At 32.6% G+C, this 13,341-nt stretch overlaps 1 protein-coding gene across 1 annotated transcript; it reads left to right on the top strand.

Annotated features, from left to right (window-relative positions):
- LOC139085657 (trypsin Blo t 3-like) lies at positions 1-1,433 on the top strand. Its single transcript, XM_070633770.1, has 5 exons — positions 1-209; positions 272-376; positions 594-871; positions 930-1,151; positions 1,213-1,433. The coding sequence occupies exons 2-5, from the start codon at positions 295-297 to the stop codon at positions 1,300-1,302; spliced, it is 672 nt and encodes a 223-aa protein (XP_070489871.1). The 5' UTR covers positions 1-209; positions 272-294; the 3' UTR covers positions 1,303-1,433.
- Positions 1,434-13,341: the final 11,908 nt, after the last annotated feature.

Below are 13,341 nucleotides of genomic sequence, written 5' to 3'. Positions count from 1 at the left end.
TGCTAGTCAGTCTTTTGTTTGATGCGAGACAGTCATAAATAAAAATTCTATCGCAAGGAAATAATTGAAAATTACGATGAAGTTGTTAATTTTTGCAATAATGATTGGATTATCTTAAGGGATACCTAGAACAGCACCAGATGTCAGTGACCGTGTACAACAGAATCTAAGGACAAGATTTAGAGGTAGAATTGTGGGAGGAACGCCAGGTTAGAGACAAAAAACAAAAAACTTATTTTTATAAAAATTCAAAAATATATTTTTTTATCAGTTGATATATCAAGCTTCCCACACATGCTCGCTTTATACGATTTATCGTCAACTGGATTTATCTGTGGTGCATCAATTATTGCTGAGAGATGGGCTCTTAGTGCTGGTGAGTTCGCTTGGACTTTGATACTCTTCAAGGGTTATATGCATTTAAAAGGGGATTAATTTACTATTCCCGAGCGGCAGGATGTAAAGAACTGCATTTTCCGCTGGGAAAATGAATCAAAATCCATCGGGACTGTTTTGCGTCTTACTGGCCCAAAGATCCTAAATTGTATGACTTACAGAACTAAATTAGTTTATAACATTAAATTATTTTCCAGCTCATTGCCTTTACTTCAGAGTAGCACCATCATATATCAATCTACGTGGTGGTTCAACCTATCATGCATCTGGTGGAATTATTTTCTACACAGAATCATATACTCTTCATCCCCAGTATAAGCATTCATTAAAAGAGTTTGATATAGCAATAATTCACACAACTGAAAGTTCATTGATGCGTGGTGTAAACATTCAAGCTATTCCATTATCAGGAATTTGTCAAACGGATTGTTGTTTGACTTGTCCACCAGATCAGGTTACAACAACAGGATGGGGTGTAAGTAGAGTCTATCATATTGCCAAGCAATAATTTGAGCTCCATGAAATAATTCCAGAGAAATGCAGTTGGTTCATTCCCACAAAATCTTTTCCAAATTACTCTACCGATTGTCGATCGACAAGGCTGCAGTGCTATCTGGAATGGAATTGGTGAAATGTTTTTCTGTGTCCAAAATTTAGTCGGTAAAGACTCGTGTTCAGGTGACAGTGGCTCACCGATTGTTAAGAAAATTGGAACTCAACATGTGCAGATTGGAATTGTCAGTTTTGGAACTACGGTGAGTATTGATTTGTAGGAGGATGTTTGACCAAAAGACATTAACTGTCCCAATTTTACAGGTTTGTGGTGACGGAACTAAGCCAAGTGTAGCTACTCGAATTGAAATGCCTGATATACGTAACTGGATCACAACTGTGTCTCGAATTTAACATTAAAAGTTCTAAAGTTCTTCATTAACAGAATGTGATACAATTAATTACAATTTTGATCAAGTTTTTCTAGCACCTTAAAAAATTCATTAAAAAATTAATAAAAATTCCCATTATAGACAAAAATTTAATCAAAAAATGAGTATAAAGCACATTTACGAAGATAATTACAGCAGTTAGGGATAATGCAAACACCAAAAAGTGCTATATCTTTATTCAATGGATAATTATAAATCAAAATTAAACTGAATCCCCAGTAAAGTTATCGCAGCATCCCCTATTATACAAAATAAATCCTCAACCACAGCATCCATAAAGATATCAATATCACTCGCAATAATGAGTATATCCTAATGTTCATTCTACACCACCCCTCAAGACGGTGAGCAATCATAAAGTATGACTTATTACACCTTCTTGTTTTAATCTCCACCATTCCATGGACCGGCTGACTGACTGCTCCGCTTTTTGTTCTTCTTACCATTATTAATTTTCTTTTTTTTCTTTTGCATCTTCTTTTACCTTGCTGATATGTGCCATTAAATTTTCTCTTAGGTGAAGTTGGGTTGGGAATGCGATTTGTGGGATATTTTTCAGGATATGTTCAGTTTTCAGGATACATTTAGTTTTGAGGTTATTTTAACTTTTGGGATTGGTTCAATTTTGGATATATGTTCAGTTTTGAGAATAGGTTTAGTTTTTGAGATATGTTTAGTTTTGGGGATATGTTTAGTTTTGGCGATAAGTTCAGTTAAGTTCCACTCTATAAAAGAAAAAAGTTTAAAAATCATATTGACTCACAAAATTCAAATTTCAACCCAATAACATAGAAAGAAAATTTTTCTCTTCCTCTCATTCCTTTAATTTATGCCATCAAACTGTCGACTTCATGCCCATTAGTGTGACTACGGCACACTCCAGCTAATTGTCATTCGAATCAAGAACAGATGCGATAATTATGTTTTATGTGCGCGCTCCCTTCTTACCTTCTTTATTTTTTCTTAACATCCTTACCTACATTTCTCAACATTTTTATAAGCGTGGATAGATATAGAGGATAGGATAGATGTGTGTTTAACATTAAGAAAAGTATGAAGAAGAAGCGATTTCGTGATGATGGAAACAGATGTACAACGACATGAACGTGCCTTCCGTAAGACAATTGAGAAGTCGCATCAAGATATCTCAAGAAATTTTTATTTTTATATAAATTGTACGAAGAGGTTTTGTTCATAATGCGCGTAAATTTTGGATGAGAGGTTGTAAATAAAAGAAGGGAAGTGAAGATGTGAATGAGAAAGGTAACTAACGTAAAAAAAGTAAATTTTTGAAAAGTAGGTTAAATTTGAATATGAAATGAGAGCAAAAAATGCTGAATATTTAAAATTGATGTGGCATATGATGGTTAAACTGTACGTGTCATTCTCAAACTGAACTTGTCCTACAGTTATTATCTTCGATTGCATTAGCAGTCAATAAAATTTCAAATTTCTTGCTCATCATTTTTGACATTAATATCAAAGTTACACGGTAGGTTGAATTTAAATTTTAAAACTGAACAAAAAAATTTAAATTTTTTCTCAATCTTTTCTCTTGAATAAAATAAAAATCTGAATAAAAGAAACCCCGAACACAAAGTTGAGTGAAAATTGATTTTTATTTGCATACACTTGAGGATTTAGATGATTTACGTCATAACATTGTCACATATGAGACTGCAGATAAAGGAATAGAGCTAGAAGGATGGAATGAAATCTCTTGAAAAAAAAAAATCATTTTATTCACTTTAGAAATGTGAGATTCTTAAGATATAGAGAGTAAAAAGGTTTCTTGGTTGAGTAGAAACAAGACAAATTGCAAAGAGGGAAAAATTAAATTGAATGAATAAAAATTTAAAATAAATTGATGAAAGGTATTTGAAAATGTTGAAAAATATGAAAAATGAGTTGAGTTTCTGAAAAATAATTTCGATTTGATCGATAAGCTCATTTTTTGAAGGACAAGCTCAGATTCTGAAGGACACGTTTGGTTTCAGATGGATAAGTTCAGTTTCTGAAGAATAAATTCAGTTTCTGAAAGACAAGCTCAAAATTAGAAGGAAAAGTTCAGTTTCTGAAGAACACGTTTGGTTTCAGATGGATAAGTTCAGTTTATGAAGAACAAGTTCAGTTTTTGAAGGACAGTTTCTGATGGATAAGTTTAACATATAAAAAAATAATTCAGTTTCTGAAGGACAAGTTCAGTTGCTGAAATACACATTCAGTTTCTGATGGACAAGTTCAGTTTTCTTGAAGGCACTTTAAGCAAAAGTAAAAACCACTAGTAGAGTGAGCAAATTAAGGATGTTCAAGTTCTTAACATTCCGAACTGGCAAAAGTTCTCGTAAGTAAGTAAGTGTAAGCAAATTCATCATCAAAAACATCCCATAAAGGTGCAATGAACTAAGCCTCAAAAGTATTTTTTGCACCCCTTTTTTTGATCATTTCTGTTGATTGCTTGCAAACTTTCTCTTCATTCTTCATTTCTTATTTAAATAAATAAGAACGACATTTCATTTTAGTTTCCCTTCCACACATCAAAAAAAAAGTTACACAAAAAAAATATAAAGTAAAAAAAATTGCAAAAAAAAATTCTCATCAAGAATCGTATGTGACGCAGCACAGCAACAACAGCACCAAAAAAAAGGGGTGAAAAAAGAGGAAACGAAAAAAAAAATCGCAAGTCTCATTTGTGTGCGTTTGACTTTCACTGCTTCTGCTCTTTCATTGCTGACTGTGTTCGAGAGAATTTCTATCCATTTTATGATAATGACAATCGTTATAATAATGACGGTTGTTTGTGTCGCTGTATGTATATATTTTATTTTTTTTTATTTTTTATCTCTCTCGACAAGGCACACACCGAGTATGATGATGATGGTAACAACAATGTAATGAACATATATGCTTGCATATATGAGAAATTTACATAGACACACACTTGCATGAATTGTATCTGATATAAGAGATAGATGAGAATGAGTCTTGATATCAAGCATATATGTAAGATTTTTTTTCTGCTTTTTTTCTCGTCAACATACATCGCAATGATGATAATGAGGAAAATTCTTGCCTCGCGTATGGCAAAGAATGTAAAATGGATGGAAATATTGTTGAATGCTGGATTTTGAGCATGCTGAGGTTGGCATATTGGGATATCTGCCTGATAAACTTAGAATTCAGTTGATTTAAGAATATGTTCAATTTAATCAGAATTAGATCGTACCAAATTAAAATCATTTTCAAGTCAAGGTTGAGTTCCGATAAAAATGGGATGAGTTCAGTCAAAACAGAGATAACTTCAGTCAGAAATGGACGATTTCAGTCACATCAAGGATGAGTTCAGTCAAAAAATCATCAATTTAGTAACACTAAGGATGAGTCTAGTCAATATTAAAACTGCGCCTTTGTCAACATCCATTCCTATCACATCAATCCTCAACTCATTTTTAGGTGGAATTTAAAATTCACAATTTTTATTGTTATTACATTTCATTCCATTTCCACTCAGCTCCATATTATTGTCATTATTGTTCACAACAAAAAATAAGACTAAACACAAGAAAAATTTACATTCGACCTTCCTCGGAGAAATTTTTTTGCTGTTGTTCCTCATTCATTCGCTGATAAGAATGACAAAAATGAGACAATTTTTTTTTTATTTTAGCATTTTTATCATTTTAAGAGAGACAGAAGTGATGAATTTTAACCTTGAATGATTGATTTTTGCTGTCTGATAAATGTTAAAGGAATTTATGGCTTAAATTATTTTTGGGTGGAATGATGATGATTGGGAGGAATGTTTGAAGCAGCAGTTAAGGATATGGAATGGTGATATCACAAAATCACGAAATGTAAACAGAATTAGCGTTGTTTATGAATATACTGATATCAATCAGTCGTGTACTTACTATCTCTGTTTATTACAAAATATGGATTTATATAGATTTGCTGTGTCTGAAATTAAAATTTTTTTAAAGAATTTTAAATAAAAAATCAATTGTTAAATTTTTTCAAATATTTTATTCACTGACTTTATCAACTTTTAACCATTAAAGACATAATGTGGGTTCAAGGTGTTCTACAAAGAGCAAAGCAAGCTATTGTTCTGCTGATCAGAGATTTCTTCAATTTGCTAGTTCTCCTTTTGAAAAATATGTTCAAAAAACTTACCACAAAAATTAGTCAGCGTCCTACAATCGACATATTGTCTAGTAAGCTAATAACTAGACCAACGGTCGTAAGAAAATGTCATTAGTCGACCGTAGGTTTTGTTACTTATGTTATGTCAAGTCCAGTCAAATTTGTTCGAATGAACTTGTGCCCTCTCAATTATTCCATTCGCATTGCAGGAACGATGTGCTCTGAAAATTCGTTTGTTTGCATAACCTAAGTGAACGAACTCTTAGATTTGTAAAGTTAATTTTTATAACCCGAGAGCTATTTAGTAATTCCTTAAAAATTCAAATCACACAAAAAAATATTTTAAAGTCAAAACAAAATTTTTCTTAAATTTTTTTTTCCAAATTTTCTTTTTACCCTCAAACAAAAATTTTCCTCTCATTTTCATCTTATTTTTCATTTTCATCGTTAATATCCAACAACATCAAAAAAGAAAAAAGTTTCATTTCCACCACCACATTTTCCATTTTCCATACAGTGCAGAAAAAAAAAGAAAATTTCCATCAGCATAAATTTTCCTTCTACAGTTTTTTTTTTATTCATCTACACACATGTAAATCTAATTTCTTCCCATTTTTATTTTTTTCTTACTCTTGCCACACATCTCATATTTCTTATTTTTTTTTTTTACTTCACAGAATTTTCCTTTCACCCACCAAAAAAAAAAAAAAATATAAAAAACGTCGAGGGAGAATTTTTTTATATTTTGCACATATATGAACACATACTCACAATTTTCTTTTTTTGTTCCTTATATGTCGTGTGTTTTCTTAACGAAAAAAAAAATCCTTCATCCCCTCGCAACTCGGCACAAATGAAATAATGTTGGAAAAAAAAATTTGAGAGAGTGAGAGAGAAAATTATGTAAATATTAATAAGCAAAAGCAAAAAAAAAGGAAAAGAAAAGACGACGCGATATGTGTTGATGTTGCTCCATTCACTCGACGAGCTCTTCTGTGCTGAACTTTTCTTATGGATTCAAATTCTTTACATAGAGAGGATTGAGTTTGGAAGTGGAGTTGGTTATGTGAGGGAATAGAGTGCATTTTGGTAATTGATGGTCATGATTTGTTATTTTTATGCGAGTTCTCATACAGCAATTACAGCTTCAAATACGTTCAGCCAGAAAAGTAACGATCAGTCAGAGAATTGACGGTTAGTCATAGAATTGACGATCTGCCAGATAATTGACGCCGAACCAGAGACAGAACACTAAGCCAGAGAATTGACAATCAGCCAGAGAATTGACGATCAGGAGGAGAATTGACGCACAGCCAGGGAATCAACGCTCAGCCAAAAAATTGACGGTTAGCCAGAGTTTGGACAGTCAGCGAGAGAATTGGCGTTCAGCCAGAGAATTCACTTAGAGAGCACATAAATGTCTTACATCTAGAAAAATCAGAATAAATCCAAAAATCACTAAATTAATCAGTCACTAAGTCAAACTAACCTCAAATCACCATTCGTCTTCAAATCATTGTTCTCTTTTTAAAAAAATCGAGAGAGCGCCTCCACTAACCCCCCATACCTCTTTCTCATTTACTTACTTTTCCCACTCATTGAACCCCCATTCATCCACCTTACTTTTCTTATTTTATTTTTTTGTTGAGAAGAGAGATGAAAATGAAGATAGAAAAAAAGGAAAGAATTTTTTTTTTAATTGGAGCATGCGCTTCATAGAAAATCGTTAAAAGCGGTGCTGGCTGGTGTGTCGTTAACATCTTTTTGTGACGGAGTTTTTTTTTTGTTCGATTGGAATGAGAATCCTCACCTTTTTACATATTTTTTTACCATCACCCGAGAGTGTCTCATACCAGCATGAGGGTGGTTGGGTTGAGTTGAAACTACACGATATGTGAGCTATATGTGTATGAATGTACATAAATACATGATTAAAATGAGATTCATCCATGTGTGCTTCCATTTATGTACACATCTAGCTCCTGATGCTGCCTGCTTTCTTTTCTTTTCTTTTCTCTTGATTGTAGATGAGTTTATGTATATATATATATGGAAACGTGCTACACCCTTTCATTACATACTGCTGGCTGTGTTGTTGTTGTTATGTTATCGGTACAATTTTCATTTTTTTTTTTCCTTTTCTTTCTTTCTTTTTTTGTTGCGATAAGAACGAAGTTAAAAAAAATATAAGGAACGACGATGATGAAGAAAATTGAGAGAAAATAATGATGATGACTGGAATTTTGCTTATTTTGGAGCTCTTTGGGGCTGCTTTCGAAGATGAATTTCTTTTTGTTGCTTTTGATCTTAAATGAATGAAATTTTTTTCTGCTTTGGTTTGGTGAATGATGCGACTTTAAATGAGGAATTTTGATTTTTGTGAATACAATTTTTGTAGAGAAATTTAAGGAAATTAACTTTGATGATGCTTTATTGAGGATGTTAGGTTAGTAGATGATGATGCAAGGTTCTGAGTTTAAATTGAATTAGATTCTGAAAATTGAGAAGAATATTTAAGGCATAATACACAATTTTAATTTAAGTTTGAGTGCATTTGTAGACAAAATTGAGATTCTAACCTCAAAAGTTGTAACTTAACTTAAAAGTTTAGCAGTATAAACTCATAATTGATCAACATAACCTCAAAAATTGTATCATAACCCTAAATTTTCATGAATTATTCAGCAATACTCTAGAAAAATTTCCAAATTATTTTCATTTTCAGCTCAAATAAATTCCAATCTAGAACAAAAAAAAATACCTCAGCATAAAAAATAATGATTTTCATTACTTCCGCACCCACACATAAGGAGGTGCCACTTCATTATATCCTCAATGCGATGTTAAGAAATAACGAACATTCTTATTCTTATTATTTCACATTAAAATGTTTAATTTTTGCGCTCATTTCTCCCACCACTTCCGCTATTTTCAGCGATAATTTTCTCAAACACAACCGAAAAAAAGTAAAGAAATTAAAATTCGGCACAAAAAAAAAGCTGGGAGTGAAAATAAAAAAAAAAAAAAGGAAAAATTCTTAACCGAATCTTATTTCATTTTCAGCCAATTACAGCACCAGAGAGCAATTGTGAAAGTGAGAGGGTGGCATTAATTAATGACATAAATACACAGTCGACTGTGTGTATATGAATCTCATGTACATTGTGGCTTGATGAAACAAAAGGGAAAGAAAAAAATTTTCCATCCAATTGGTCCGATTTTTCGTCTCTTTCTCTCTCTCTGACCTTTCATTGTAGTTGTGACTGACTCATTAAAATCACACAGAAAAATAATTTTGTGCTCATTTGCACCCCCGCAAAAAAAAATAACTTAAATGAACATTTTTTTTTCTGTGTCTTAATTGAATCTCTCAATATTCCTTTGAGTCTGCGCGTCATTGATGCTCTCATGCTCCTTAATTCCTCTCAAATTATTCTCTCTCACTCTCACACAGACTAATGAAAATGAAGAAAATTATTGTGGAAATGTTGTTTTTTGTAATTAGAGCAAGCCGAGACTGAAATGACTTGAGATTGAGAGAAACAACACCCAAAAAAAAACTTGTTCTATTGCTGCTGCTTTTTTCTCTGCTCATTTACAATTTAATAAATTTTCGGGTATAGCACAGGATATTAGAGGAGTTGTGTGATGATGGGTAAGTCTGCGGCAAGCATGCACAACTGATTATAATGATCAAAAGTAACTGATCCGGCATTCGGTATTTTAAACTTGAATATCGAGGTTACAGTCTGGCAACAGTCTGGAACATTAAGATATGACAACATATGATCTTTAAATTGAGATTCAAAGCAGAATTTTGAGGTTAGGAGGCTTAAACTGAGATTTAAAGTAGGATTTGGGGTTAGGATTTTCAAACTGATATTCAGAGTAGAGTTTTAAGGTTAGGATCTTCAAACTGAGATTCTAAATAGAATTTTGAGGTTAGAATCTTCAAATTGAGATTCAAAGTAACATTTTGAAGTTAAAATCTCAAAATTAGTATTCAATGGTAGATTTTTAGGTTAGAATTCCAAGTTTTGATGATAAAATCCTAATTTTGGCCATGAAATATCATAACGTACCCGTAGAATTTCCCATAATGAACACATACATAGAATAAAAGACGAAGAATAAGAAAATAAATGAAAAAAATAGAGAGAAAGAAAATCGAGTGACAGAGTCGGGCATCTGATGATGATTATGGGGAGGCGAAATTAATTGCTGCAGAATTGTGATTGGCGACGGCAAATGAGTACGACGAGTTTCGATTCGCTCCAAATGTAAAAAGAAAAAAGGGTGAAAAAAATTCTCCTTCTAATTAATTTTTTTTCTTGTCGTGCCAAAAAAAAAGGAAAAAGGAAAAGCAGCGAAGGAACTCGAGGGTGGCGATGAACACAACACAAGCCAACTTAATTGCTTTTTTTCCATGACTATAAAGATGGCGGAATTTTTTCTTTATTTATTTTATATTCATCAACTTAACGAAATTTAAAATGGAAATATTATATCCTCATACCAGACAGCAATGCCACCCATGCCCACCCCGCGCAATTTGCCGTATCTCATTTTCTTTTATTTTTACGCTTTCAAAGTTTTTTAATTTAGAAAATAAATATTTGATGACCTCGCCTTGTATATTCCATCGTAAAAGAAGCTAATCTGTCGCCATGAAATGGAATTTTTTACCGTCGCTGTTTTTTTTGCTGTTGCTGCTTTCTTAATTCCACACAAAATTTTAATTTCTTATTTTTTCTTCATCTTTTCATTTTTTTTTTTTTTTGCTTTCTCAAGAAAATCAATTATGGATGGAGGATTATTAGCTAAAGTTGTGCTTCCATTTCTTCTTTCTTTCAATGATCTTTGTAAGCTTTTTTAGACAGCATTGCTAGATTGATTTGGTGGGTGATGAAAGTGGGACGTGATTTGGGAGGTTGAGTGAGAAATATGATGAATGATGAATGTGATGTGTGTGTTTTGGAGAGTATTTGAGCTGTACTTTGAGTTTTTGAATGCTGAATGGAATATTGATTGGGGTGCTTAAAATTTGGACTTGATGATGGAAAATTATATTGATTCATGGGGTACATTGAAGTCTGAGTAGGGTACTGAGCAGTCTAGGGAAGGATAGGGAAGGATAGGGAAGGATAGGGAAGGATAGGGAAGGATAGGGAAGGATAGGGAAGGATAGGGAAGGATAGGGAAGGATAGGGAAGGATAGGGAAGGATAGGGAAGGATAGGGAAGGAGGAAGGATAGGGAAGGATAGGGAAGGATAGGGAAGGATAGGGAAGGATAGGGAAGGATTGGGAAGGTAAGGATAGGGAAGGAGGATAGGGAAGGATAGGGAAGGATAGGGAAGGATAGGGAAGGATAGGGAAGGATAGGGAAGGATAGGGAAGGATAGGGAAGGATAGGGAAGGAGGAAGGATAGGGAAGGATAGGGAAGATTTAAAATGCATAAGAATTACTATCAATCCAAATCAATGCAACACCACAACAAATTCTACTCAAATCTACCCAAAACATAAAATAAACTACAGTCATCCTCACGCCAGACATACATATGGTGATAGTGGATCAAGAAGAAGCAAAAATTTCTATGAGGAAGCAAAAGTGTGTTTACACAGCAACTATTTCCATTCATTCTCCGCTCGACTAAACTTCACCAAGCACGTCAATAAAAATTTTCGAATTTCCGGTGCCTTCCAAGAATTTCATTCATACCGAAAAGAATTCTTTTTGTTTCTCAATGAAAATATATTTTTTTTTTTCATGATCGAACATTTTTGACAACACAATTTGACCTTCAATTTATGAAATCGCACGTAAAAATGCTTTCCTTTTTCTCTCTTTATTTACTCTTCACCATAACATCAATCATTGTCTTTTACATTACAAACAGTTTTTCTTGTGCTTGCTATGTTGAAATCATCATCATCGTAATTTTGTTTTGGTGCCCTGGCGATGGATAAAGAAGAAATGGAAGGAATCTATTTGAAAATGGGTAATGCGGAAATGATTCGACAAAAGTGTACACTTGTGAAGGTCAGCTGTGAGATTTATTGGGATAGGATTCCTCATATTTTGAGGTTAGGATGCTCATATTTTGAGGTTAGATTCCAGAATTTTGAGGTTAGAATTTTCATATTTTGAGGTTAAGATTCTTAAATTATTAGGTTAGGTTCATAATAGCTACCACAAACCTTATATTCAATCCTCATATAATATAAAAGCAACAAAAATTGATTTTCATACAAAAAACTCTTAAAGATCATGCTTCAAAAATTATACATTACACAAAAATACCCAAAACATTAAAAAGCAGCACCACAGGCATGCATCACATCATAAGCAACATGGAACGAGGTGGATTAAGTAGAATTTACAGCAGACCATCAGAAAATCTTCGCCCACTTTCGAATAAAAAGCTCTTGCAGCTCCTTAAAGCAGCAGGCAATGAGTGGATGATGAGGAAAAATAATGTAAAAGGGAATTAAGAACACACAGAAAATGCCTAATGAGATTGAAATGACGATGAGATTAAGAATGGAGAGATTTCATTATGCATAGAGACGAAGCTCATACATTTATGTACACATACAGACACGAATAAATTTCCATGTACAAAAAGAGAAAAGAAACAGAGAATGAAAAATTGCTAATTGAAGTGGATGCTGCTGGTGGATGTCATTTAAATGGAAATTGCTTTCAACCTACCCCCATACTACTATAGATCGATGTTGTGTTGAATTTTCTTCGAGATTATTATATTATTGTAGCTTTTATGTGATCAAAGTTAGAAAATCGTGCAGTTAACAGTGCGCATTTTTAAGGTTAGGATTTGATTTTGTAAATACAGAGTTAGATTTTGAGGTTAGAATTCAATTTGGGTGTTAAAAATTGACTTTTGATGTGAGAAATTAAATTTTGACATTAAAACTTGAATTTTGAGGTTAGAATATTGATTTTAAAATAAGAAATAAGAATTTAAGGTTAGAATTTCAATTTTGATATTGAACCTTAAATTTTGAGGTTAAAATATCAATTTTGATGTATAAATGTGGATTTTGAGGTTAGAATATCAATTTGGAGGTTAAAACTTCAATTTTAGGTTCAGAACTTCAATTTTAAAATGCAAATCAGAATGTCAGACAAACTGACCTCCAAAAAATTGCGCAAATTAAACAATGTCCAAAATTTCTGTACCAAAAGTACTTTAGTAGCATAATGTGGGCGGAAAATGAGAAGCTCAGAATATCAGCAAGATTTTAGCTGCTTCCACTTATATATAGCGTAATTAGAGAAAATGAAAGCAGAAGAAGGAGGAAAAATTCCATTAAATTCTTAATACACAGAGCATCAGCAGCAATAGCAACAAAAAAGAAAAAAAGATGGTGGAATAATGAAGACCTAAAAAATTCTTAAGAGCTTGTTAAATGAAATTTTTCTTCCATTTCACTTAAGATTATTGCTTGAGGGTGAAAAATGTAATTTTTTCCCTCCCTCCATGATTTTTTTTTTTTGTTTTTTGATAAAATGCGAAAGAAAAAAAAATTTCAAAATGAGAGCACAAAATTTAATTGATTTAAAATTTAAATTCAGCTTTCCATGATGAAAATTCGTTAATGAGATTCGGATGGAAAAAAATGGAAGATGAAATAAAAAAGGAAATTTTTTTAGAGTCACGCACTTGAGGGGCTACTGAATATAGATGATGATAATTTGATGTAAAAATATTACGAAAAATGAAAACTTTTTTTTTCTTTTATTATTTAGGCAAAATTGGGATGCCTTGTAGCTCATTAAAGGAGTTTGCAATTTTTGCTATGGGATAATTGGATATTTTTTTGTTTTATCAA

This window comes from Chironomus tepperi, unplaced genomic scaffold, assembly GCF_022539635.2.
Source record: "Chironomus tepperi strain 1889 unplaced genomic scaffold, CSIRO-AGI_Ctep_v1 contig_79, whole genome shotgun sequence".
Taxonomy (NCBI): Eukaryota; Metazoa; Arthropoda; class Insecta; order Diptera; family Chironomidae; genus Chironomus; species Chironomus tepperi.
The sequence above is the reverse complement of the archived record's forward strand: the minus strand, read 5'-3'. Positions and strand labels throughout refer to the sequence as shown.